The sequence below is a fragment of the Geotrypetes seraphini genome, chromosome 11 (assembly GCF_902459505.1).
Source record: "Geotrypetes seraphini chromosome 11, aGeoSer1.1, whole genome shotgun sequence".
NCBI classification, from domain to species: Eukaryota; Metazoa; Chordata; class Amphibia; order Gymnophiona; family Dermophiidae; genus Geotrypetes; species Geotrypetes seraphini.
In genome coordinates, this window is record NC_047094.1 from 21,654,404 (window position 1) to 21,666,543 (window position 12,140).

General features: G+C 40.9%; 1 protein-coding gene across 1 annotated transcript in view; it reads right to left on the minus strand.

The window, feature by feature from the left end:
- DNAAF5 (dynein axonemal assembly factor 5) overlaps positions 1-12,140 on the minus strand; it is a 101,951-nt gene that overhangs the window by 8,985 nt on the left and 80,826 nt on the right. Inside the window, exons 11-12 of the mRNA XM_033963761.1 lie at positions 9,819-9,975; positions 7-198 (exon numbers count right to left, since the gene is read on the minus strand). Coding sequence (XP_033819652.1) covers positions 7-198; positions 9,819-9,975 — 349 coding nt within the window. The remainder of the gene's footprint in view (positions 1-6; positions 199-9,818; positions 9,976-12,140) is intronic.

Genomic DNA, 12,140 nt, shown 5'->3' on the forward strand with positions numbered 1-12,140 from the left:
ACCTACCTAATACAGCGATCTGGATGCCACTGTCAGCATCATCCAGATGAATCAATAACCCTTGATATAAAAATTCTATGTGACATTTATATGTCATATAATCATAATCATCTGTGATGCACCTAAACCAGGAAATTAAAGTTCTGGCAGTTGCAATTCGCACTTCTTCAGATGCATCATCAAGACGTTTCAGGAGCTCTGAAAAAAAGAAAATGGAAAATTAGGTTCTTACTTTGATAATCTTCTTTCTGGTAGATGTGTCTAGGAGTCCTGACGAAAGGTGATCTTCCCATACTTGTGAGTTGTATTGAAGAAGGCTGAAATTTAATTTTTTGGCCCTACCTCTTTCTCCAGCGACCGTAGAGCCCCCTTCAGTTTGTACCAAAGCAATTGATCATCACTACAACATAATAAATAGGAATGAGGGGTACAAGGAACATCCCCAATAATACATTTCTGTTCTGCTCTGTAAGACAAAATTGACCTAAGTTAATCAACCTATAATGTAAACCCAGGTATAACGAACAATTCACCTGTCAAAATGCAACCAGCACCAACACTCATGGAGCTCTGAGAGACCCACTTTTTATGTTTGCTAGTTTACTCTTCATATCAGACTAGCAGTAGATCTCCAACTGTGGACAAACAATCTGTCTGAGGCAATAAGCAGGTGAACGCTAACTGACAGAGTGCGTTAAGACTCCTAGACACATCTACCAGAATGAAGATTATCAAGGAAAGGACCTAATCTTCTGTTCTGGTGCAATATGTCTATGACTCCTGATAACAGGCGACATACCTATACAAATTCCTGAGTGAAGGGTAGGTCCTAATGGTGGTATCCTCTTGTGTTGCTACATCCACCCTGTGTAAATGTACAAAGAGTGGACCATGTAGTTGCTCTACAAATTTCTTCAGGAGGAATTGCCAATGCCTCTGCCCAGGAAGACGCCATACTGCTACTGGAGTGTGCTCTCAAGGAAATTGGTGGCTGTTTCCCATGGCCAATGTACGCCAAAGAAATAGCCATACAAATCCATCTAGAAATGGTTGCCAGTTTGCCCAGCCTAGCAGCATTAAGACAAACAAATGATCTGAAAGACAAAAATCATTAGGTACCTCAAGGTATCATAGACCATAAGAACTGCCATCAAGCCTAGTATCCTGACCCTGCAGCGGCAATTATGTTCTTATGTAGCGACTCTGGTATAAGCTCCATCAACGCAGATGCTTTAAAGAGGTGGCAGACTGTCGGGCCTTCCCCCTGGGGGGACTACAAGCTCCTGAACTCCAGCCTCCAACTGAGACCCTAAACCCCCCAGGAGGGACGATTCACTCCAGGGCAGTAAAGGCATAGAATCCAACTTCCAGTCCCCCGAGTCAGTATCTGCTCAGGATTCTCCAATGAAGAGCATGCACTGGGAGAAGCCAAGTCCCCTTGCACATTCATCATTGCTCTTTTGGCCGATTTAGGAGCCCCTTGACAATTTAAATAGGCTTTTCACAGCAAACTGACAAAACCCAGACTAGGGGACCCCAAAACACTCTTCAGGGTCCTGCTTTGCCTTCTCCTAGGCTCTTCAGGTTCCTTGCACCTGTGTTTCACCCAATCTCCATTCAAAGGCTTTGGAGGGGTTCTTTTCCTGGACCAAGAAGCCCTCTACAATGCCCCAACTTTAGTGACACCAGAAGAGGCAAAGCCTGAGGCTCCTACACCTCCTTCACGTGCCCCATGGCAAGTGACGCATGTCTGCTGTACAGCCAGCAAGCGCAATTCTGGAATAATATAAGGTTATCTCTACCAGAGGAGTCCATCTTTAGTGATTTTAAGCCAAAACAAGGAGTTTTGAAGCAGATGGAGGTTTTTAAGCATAATCGTGAAATCCAAGATGGCCACCGCAGCAGTGTGATCACGCCAAAAACAGCCTAGGAAAATCCACAAAAGTGACAATAAAGTCTGGGAAGGGGATTTTGGAGGTGGGGGACCCTAAATACAGCACCAGAAATGCAGCAAATCTACAAATTTAGACCTCTTCCCCATCCCCCCATTTCTCTATAGAGAAGTATCTCAAACTTTCTCAAGTTGGGGTGCACTAAAGGTAGTGGCCACAGCTTGAGGCACCTAGAAGTGCGCGGAAGTCGCTATGCTGACATCACACGCATGCGTGACCATCACATTGACAGCCACGCATGCACAGAGGCCCTCCAGACAGGCCCTGAAATGCCAGTAGGGCATGCAAGCAAGGAAGTCTAACAAATAACAACCGAGTGCCCCCAACCACAGACCTCCCAAACTCCACCCTAGTTCCACCCAAGCTCTTCCCCAGATCCAAGCCCCTTTACTAATTGTAATGCAATTTTTTCCATTCATTTTTCATACACACACAATATACACAGCAGATATAAAGTCTCAAAATTGACACATTTCAATCACTATATTGAAAATAAAATAATTTTCCCTATCTTTGTTGTCTAGTGACTATTTTTCTGTGCTTTTAACTATGTTTTGAATGCATTCTTATCCATTGACTGTTTTCCTCTCCGTTTTCACTTTCTGCCTTGCATCCATCTTTGGCATTAACTTAACATTCAATTTTTCTGCTTTCTTCTCAAAATTTACTTTTCCATGTCTTACCTTCCCTTCCTATCTCTTTCTCCTTCCTTCCCTATTTCCATGGTCTGACATCTCTCTCCTTCCCTCCTTCCCCCCCAGCGGTCCATCTCTCTCCTTCCTTTCCTCCCTTCCTAGTCTGCTATCTCTCTCCTCTCCATAATCTGGAATCTCTCTCTAATACTACTACTACTATTATTATTTCTATAGCACTACCAGACTCCCCTCCTTCCCTTCCATCCCCTGGTCTGATATCTCTCCCTTCCTTTAGTCATATCTCTCCCCCCCCCCCAGTGTAACATTTCTCGTTCCCTTCCTTTCTGCCCCCTGCAGTCCATCTCCCTTCCCTTCTTCCTTTCTGCCCCCCTCCCAGTCCAACATTTCTACTTCCTTTCCACCAGTCCAACATTTTTTCTCTCTTCCTCCTACATGCTTCTCCTCTGGTCCTCCTTCCCTGAACCAAACAACATCTCTCTCTCCCTCCATGAATCCAACTTTTCACTCTCTTCCCTCTCCCCCTTCCCCAGTATAACATTTATCCTTCCCTCCTTTCTGTCCTCCCCATCCAGCTTGTCCTCTCCATGAGTCCAACATTTTCTGCCTCCTGTACGCTTTCTCTCTCTGTCCTTGTCTCTTCCCTCAAGTGGCATCCCTCCTTCCCACCCCCAACCCAACAAGCTCTCTCCCCATGCACCATCTCACCCTCCCCTCCAGTGTGTAGCACCTTTCCTTTCTCTCCATTTCTGCCAGGTCCAGCAGCACCTCTTCTCTCTTCCTTTTACCTCCCCCCCCATCCAGCAGTACCCCATCTCCCTTCCCTCCTCCCCCCTGTCCAGTAGTACCATGTCTCCCTTCCCTGCTCCCCATGTTCAGTACCCCTTATCCCTTCCCAGCATACCTCTCCTCTCTCTAGGCTAGTGGCAGCTCACTGTGTGATTTTTAACTTAGTCACACAGCTGCCACTAGCATTAGTTAGACTCGGTTTCATCAGGCAGCCTCGGAGCTTTTGCTGGGCCAGCCCGCCTCGCATCATCGAAGTGGGCCGGCCTAGCAAAGACCCCACGGCTGCCTGAAGAAACAGAGTCTAAACTAATGCTAGCAGCAGCTGTGTGACTAAGTTAAAATCACACTGAGCTGCCGCTGCTGGTCCAGAAGTAGGGAGAGAAGCTGCCGGGACTCCTGCTTGCCTCCTCTTCTCTAATTTTAAATGTGATGTGGCATACAGGGGCAGGAAGAGAGGTGCTGGAATCAGCTAACAAGCAACTGCCTGCCTTTTGCTACCGATACTCCTGCTTTCGTATCGGCAGCAGAAGGCAGGAAGTTCCAAGTTAGCTGACGCTGGCGTCTCTCTTCCTGCCCTGTATGCCGCGGCACACTTCAAATCTCAGGAAGCACACTAGTATGCTGCGGCACACAGTTTGCGATACACTGCTATAGACCATAATAGGCAGTACTCACTGTATCTTGTGCTAGTGCTAGCCTGCTTCAGCTCTCACAGAAACTGGAAATGGAGAAGACACTGCCTCAGACAGATCAAGTCCATGTGTTGGGATCTTTGGGCTGTCAGTCAGACTAAAGCCAGACCGAGGCTTCAATCCCCATGGATCCACACACAAGTGGGAGAATCCAGGCAGCTGGCACCTGTTAAGCCCTACTGGACTGACCCCAGGGCCAAACAGCTTACGCTCAAGCACCTGATAAATCAGGATTAAAGCTAGCTCCGAGAGGAACGGACCTCAAGTTCCACAAGCCAGCCAGACAGGAGCACTGAGGGCTGCCTTGTCAGCTGTAGACCTTTGTCACAGAGCCTGCATCTTCTCCCAGGAAGAGCTGTCCTAGGGTCACCGGGACTTCAGTACCAAAAAGCTTCAAATTCAGATAATTTTTCATTATTTATTGAGTTCTTATCAGAGCAGATCAGAACCAATCTTTCTCAACTCGGTTTGCAGAAAGAAAAACTGAATGAGGCGAAACTGAAGAATGTAAATTTCAACCTTCTGTAATACAGCTCACGAATATGGGAAAATCAGGACTCCTAACGTCAGGACTACTAGACACAATGCACCAGAAATATCCATATTTCAAGTAGCAGTCCTGCATATTAGGTATAATATTTAAACTATAAAAACAGAGAATTACAAAAGGAAACATTCTACTAGAAAGAATGGAAAGACCCATTTTTCCTAAATTTTAAAATCTCAAAATTTTTAAAAGCATTATAATAGGAAATAATTTGGAAATCAGACAGAATACAGAGAAATGCCACACTTTCATGTCCTCCCAGAAACTCCCACCACTGTTAATCCCAGGCCATACTCAGCCAGGAAAAACGGTTCCTTCGATGATGGAGAGAAGTATTAATGTTGTTTAAGTTTCCATTCATCTGAAAGTTTTTTAAAACTTGGGTAGTTTGCCATGTCCCTTAACACTGAATTTTTCTTTGTAGAACCCGTTTTTCCTGGCTGAACATAGTCCGGGATTAACAGCATGGTGATCTGCTCCTGAAGAAGCTACACTATAGTGAAACGGGGAAGCTCAGATTTGTCACATTGCACAGTAGATCAACACTGCTTTGCTTAAAGCTAAGCTATTCAGTATAATGCTAGACTGAATATATATCACATCAATTTACAACTTCCAGTGTCCATATATATTTTTAACATACCGGTAATCCTTAATCTTAGATAAAGGTTATACCCGATCCTCAGAGGGTTAATGTACCCAATGGTTCAGGTGACCAAACTCACTGAACTCAATCTTCATGGGATCGAACGTGCTTTTTTTATATATATACTTTTTTTTGTTGTTCTGATTTTCTTATTTTAGAACCATACTTATATGAAATACTTATGTGGAATTTATTACTTAGCTTTCACAATTTTTCTAGGGGAGCGCCTCCACCAACATGTCCATGTTTCATGCGCTTTCCTCAGAGTTGAGGCTCCCTAATAAATCTGTACAGCACACAAATATAAAGTATTACCCAAAAAAGAATATCTTATTTCTTGTTATAATTTAAAACTTTTCTTAAATATATCTATATGGCTAATCAAGACTATAATATGATATGATCTTACATTAATATCTTTTGTCAACTTACTATCTTGCTTAATAGAAACCGCTCCACTCGATAGTTTGTCATGTTGTTCGGGAGCGTCTTTCGTCAGTTCCGGTATTTAAACCCTTCAGATACAGTCTCCTGGGTAGAATCGTCATTCAATTAACCGGAAGTGACTAATATGACAACTGTATTAAGGGCAAAATGTTAACTAAATCAGACATCCAGTCTTTAGTATATAAATCCATTTTTGTTCCTTGATATTGAGCACTTTTTGGGTAATACTTTACATTTGTGTGCTCTATAGATTTATTAGGGAGCCTCGACCCTGAGGAAAGCGCATGAAACATGGACATGTTGGTGGAGGCGCTCCCCTAGAAAAATTGTGAAAGCTAAGTAATAAATTCCACATAAGTATTTCATATAAGTATGGTTCTAAAATAAGAAAATCAGAACAACAAAAAAAAGTATATATATAAAAAAAGCACGTTCGATCCTATGAAGATTGGGTTCAGTGAGCTTGGCCACTTGAACCATTGGGTACATTAACCCTCTGAGGATCGGGTATAACCTTTATCTAAGATTAAGGATTATGTTAAAAGTATATGGACACTGGAAGTTGTAAATTGATGTGATAATATAGATGAGATTCCAGTTACAAGTATAGCCACTATATCATCTATCTATCCATAGTCTGAATATATATGCATCAAACAGCAGCAGTGACTATTATACACAGACCTAGGGAGTTTTTTTTATGAATTGATAATTCAATTGGCAGAGGTTTGGACAAGAATTTTCTAAAGTCCTGCCTCTTTGAGTACTTGAAGTCTTTTTCTCCCTAGATAGCCTTAAGAGTATTTTAATGTACTGAGACAGCACTTTCAAGTAATACAGAGTCTAATTCAGCTGTTTGTCCAAAAAATTTGGGGGGGATTATTTGTTCATTTAATGATATCTGGAAACCATTGAGCTTCTATTCATTTTTATAGTGTGGTAGAATTATATGCTAGTGATGCAGTCTTGACTTGGAAGGGAGCACAAGAAGCAATGGGAGGCAATTGAGTGAGCTGTGCTCTCACATGCTCCACAGCTGGTGAAGCGGACAGCCTCTTCCTTTCCTCTTAGAGGGTCTCTCTCTCCAGTTCTGCTTTTGAAAGGAGTGCAAGGATGGTCCATACAGAAGTGTTCAGAAGAATGTGGATCCTTATGTCAGGAGTAGGGCCTATTCCTTGGACATCATTGATAAAAGGTACTTAAGTGATTTTGGGACCTGTGTGCTTAGATTCTGTTATAGAATACCTGGTATGGATGTGCTATACGTTTAGGTATCTGAAGTTACACCAGCCATAAACCCAATGTGGCTGGGTGCTCAAAAGTGGCAAGATCTTCCTGCTCACCCTTTTTACAAAGAATGGAACTTCATTCTAATTTTAAAAAAGGGGTTCATGCAAACTTATGTTGGTCCACATTTGATAAACCGGACTGGCAAGACTATCAAATTATTCCAAAAATATGCAACATCCTACTGTTGGCTCGACTCTTGCCCTCCTGATTTGATGACTGTTGCACCATTAGAATTTAAATTGAAATTATTTGAATGGATCATTGATTCTTTAAATGTTGGTAAATTCCCAGAGGATGGAAACATAATCACTACTCCAATAATTAAAAATACTAAAGAATCTATATCAATGCCATCTAACTATAGATCAATAGCATCGATCCCCTTCTTCATAAAAATCATGGAAGGTTTGGTCCACATTCAATTGATTAAACATCTAGAGCAACACTCATTACTTCATACCTCACAATCATGATTTAGATCCCATTATAGTACTGAAATGGTAATAGCTGCATTATTGGACTATCTAAAAAGTTTACTAAGCAAGGGTAGTATATAATATATAATATAATATAATAACTTATATAACTTTATTCTTATATACCGCCAACAATCTTGCGACTTCTAGGCGGTTTACAGTAAAGAGAAATTGTACAGACGGCGACTTAACAGAATATTGCAGTGTACATCTGATAGTAACAGCATTAATGATAATAACAACAGTTTATGTACTGTAGGGTCGTGAAGTACCTTGTGGTTTGCACAGGGTTGGAAGTTAGTGATTGGGGTTAACAGTTTACAAGAACAGATTTGGGGAGTGATTACGAAGTAATGCACTGGTGCTTCAATTTGATCTCAGTAGTGCCTTCAATCTTGTAGACCACTAATCTGTTGATTTGCTTGGATGCATTAGGTATCCAAGGAAATGTATATTCATGGTTTAAAGGATTCTTAGAAACTAGACTTTACCAAGTCAGGTTTAAGACTCAGCTCTCCTCGATTTGGAGAAACCCATGTGGTGTCCCTCAGGGATCTCCTCTTTCACCTACATTGTTTAATGTTTACCTTTCATCGTTAGGATCGTATTTGAGTAGTTTGGCTATTGTAATGTTCAGCTATGCCGACGACATCACTATTATAATACCCTATCTCAGATCACCACTAAAATTGAAACTATAATGAAGCATATGTCTATTTGGATGCAGCAATTTAAACTTAAACTCAATCCTGACAAAATTAAATTTTTCATGGCGTATTAGTAGAACTCTTCCTGAATCCTTCATTAGTATAAATTCAACTACATATACAATTCATTCAACAATCAAAATATTAGGAGTTGTTTTAGATCAGCATCTCACCATGAAGACTCAGATAGATGCAATAGTATGTAAAAGTTATTTCACCTTATGGAGGTTATGAACAATTAAATCCTATTTTGAATTTGCTGCTTTTTGATTATTAGTACAATCACTATTGCTGAGTCTTCTTGATTACTGCAACACTGTCTATTTGACAATCACTAAGAAAGAATTAGGGAGACTGATACTAATACAGAACACAGCGGTCAGGCTGATCTACGGCCTGAAGAAATATGACCATGTCACATCCTTTTACTGTGAATTACATTGGCTTCCTATGGAAACTCGGGTGCTGTTTAAGCTGGGTTGTTTTTGCTACAAAGTACTGTATGGATCAGCTCCTCCTTATTTGGTCAATAGATTTTCCTTAGCTTCATATAAACATAGCAGAAAAACTCATCCTTTGTTTAATTTTCCTTCTGTCCAAGGCTGTAGAAGTAAAAAAAAATGTCTTGATCATACACTAGCATACCAAGCAGCCTCTCACGACAAAGAATTTTGAGCGTTATTGCTCACAGCTTATTCTTATAAACATTTTAGAACACTGCTGAATACTTATCTATTTTCCAAGTATTTAATTAATTCATTTGTACTATGCTTATCGTTCATTAATAGTCTTTGTAAACTGCGTTGAACTTGTGGTTACACAGTTAACAAGCACAATGTAATGTAAAGTGTGTCCCTAATATGTTCTGTAAGTTGCACAAAGTGGCAGCATGCTTACAGAATCCAAAAAAACAAATGGAGGAATTAGAGTGAATAGAAATCTACAAAATTATAAACTAAACAGTTATTCTTATGCTGAGTATGATGCCTTATTGTTCCCCACCTCAATATAACATTTTTTCTGAAAGGAGGAAAAAGGCCTCAGAAGCTGCGAGAGCAATGCTACACCGAAGCTGTGAAGGAGAGAGCTGTACTCACATACTGGCTCCCCTACACCCTTCTATCACTGGCCACACAAAACCTCCTTTCTTAAATGTAAACTTTAAACATGCTAACAAGCAAATAAATACGGATGAATGCTTATCTCAATGATGTCCTGCCGAAATCTGTCCAACGCAAATAGAAATCCATCAAATCTATAAAATTGAGCTAAAGATTATATTATGCTGATGGCAATTTCAATGTATAGGAACTCTCCCAAATCTTGTATAACAGTCATGGAATCCAAAAACTTAGCTCAATGCCAAACATACTGCTCCATCTTCACCCCCGATTATTAATTCTCCCAACTGCGGTCCTGTTTTGCCTGAAGCTAAATCTAGGGAAGCAGTTGCAGCTCTCCCAGTTGTAAAACAAAGGTTTTAGGGAATTACTCCAAAAGGTTCCATTTGGATTAAAAGTCCAAATGTATATGGTATAATTAATCAAATGATGTCCTATACATGTAGAATGACTAGCCATAACATCCATGCAAGCTGTCTAAAGATAAATAGACCATACCTGGATAAATTTTATTGAGTTTATCTGGATCAAACTGGTTCCCACAGATTTGCAAGATGACATTGATAATACGACAAGCCATTAACCGAGATATCTTTGAATCTTCATCCAGTGCAATAATCACCTGTGGCATCAAAATTTCTAGGACCTGCAAAAGCTGAAGGTAACCATCAAGGCATGAGTAGAAAGAAGAGGTCCAGCTAGTCTGGTAATCTGCAGCTCATCAGGGTCATTTAATTTGTATCACTACTCTTAAGTATTACATCGCTCATATATAAATATAAAAGGGGGGGAACAAATCTACAACTCAACTAACATTCAATAATCTTTGTAGTCTTATGGCATCCAATTTTTCCTGTTTTGATTTATTTCTTTGGATTTAGCTCATACTTCATGTCATGTCCGCATGACAGTGAAGTTGCCTCCACTGGGTCAGACCAGAGGTCCATCGCGCCCAGCAGCCCGCTCCCGCGGTGGCCCATCAGGTCCATGACCTGTAAAGTGATTTTTGTCTGAAACCCTTCATTCCCCTTTTCCCTTCTATCTATTAACCTTCTTAGTCCTATCTCTATCCCTATCTGTATCCCTCAATCCCCGAGTCCTTCAGGAATTTATCCAATCCCTCCTTGAAACCCCGTAATGTACTCTGTCCTATCACATCCTCCGGAAGCGCATTCCAGATGTCCACCACCCTTTGAGTGAAAAAGAATTTCCTAGCATTGGTTCTGAACCTGTCCCCTTTAATAAACTGCACTACTGCAGCAAATAGGTTTCATTACATAACATGGGCCCTGCAGTAAATAATGCATAACATAAGCGTTGCCATACTAGGAAAGACCAAAGGTCCTTCAAGTCCAGAATCCTGTTTCCAACAGAGGCCACTCCAGGTCAAGTACCTGGCAAGATCCAATAAGTAAAACATTTTATGCTGCTTATCCTAAAAATAAGCAAGTGGATTTTCCCAAGTCCATCTTAATAATGGCTTATGCACTTTTCTTTTAGGAACTTATCCAAACATTTTTTAAACCCTGATAAGCTAACTACTTTCACCACATTCTCTGACAATGAATTCTATAGAATTAAATGTTGAGTGAAAAAATATTTTATCCAATTTATTTTAAATTTACTACGGGAGGGGGGAGGATGGGGGTCTGTTAGATTAATGAATTTAGATATATTGGGGTTCATTATAGAAATGTTATGTGATTGCATTGTGATTATTTAGGAGGGAGGGGGATTAATTCTGAAATGGATATGAATGGAATATTAAGTGTGTTATTGATGTATAAAATGTGGTATTTATTGTTACACTTACTGTAAGTTTTGAAAATAAAGAATTGGGAAAAAAAATTTACTACTTAGTAGCTTCATTGTATGCTCCCCTTAATCCAATTATTTTTGGAAAGAGTAAGAATCAAACACTAAATAAAGCATACAATAAAATCCCAAGGCTTTCTATACTAGTCTACTATATTCCTAGTATCTTAATAGAGTTTAATCAATGAGCTCAATAAGTTGCAGTCAGTAGACCAGCAGCAAGAGGGGTGCTATCCAGTATTTTGCACCAAGTGTCACATGTCTAAATTATCTCGCTGTTGGCAAGAAGTTATATGTGTGTGCTCGCTACAAAGAGCTCCTAGTTCTCAGAGAACAAGTCCGTTCCCTTGAAGCTAGAGTAGCAGACTTGGAGGAGTTAAGGGAGACAGAGAAGTAGATAGAGGAGATCTATAGGGATATTGGCAGATCTCCAGTCTGGCAACCCCTGTGCTGCCTTGGAGGAGGGAAGGTCTACTAAAAGGAGAGCATTACCCTAGTGAAGTAAGAAATAATCCTAAAGTCAGGACCTGTCCACCAGGGGATGCAATATTCTCTCACACTGAGAATGTCTCTCCAGGGGCTTTTGCTCAGGAGGGAAGGGTTAGGACAGCTGTTGTACTTGGTGATTCGACCATTAGGCATGCAGATAGCTGGGTGGCTGGTGGGTGTAAGGATCGCCTGGTCACTTGCCTGGCTTGTACAAAGGTAGTGGACCTCATGTGTCACTTAGAAAAAGGTAATTGGAGGTTCTGGAAGCCAAATTTAGGCTCTCAGGTAGAAAGCTGAAATCCAGATCCTTTAGGGTATCATTTTCAGACATGCTCCCAGTTCCACACTCAGGACCCAAGAGGCAGGCAGAGCTCTGAAGTGTCAATGCATGGATGAGGTGATGGTGTAGGTATAAGGGATTTAGATATGTTAGGAAATAAGTAATCTGGGAAACGGGAAGCTTTCTCCATGACTGGGATGTAGTTATACCGGGCTATAATCTGTTCAGGAAAGACA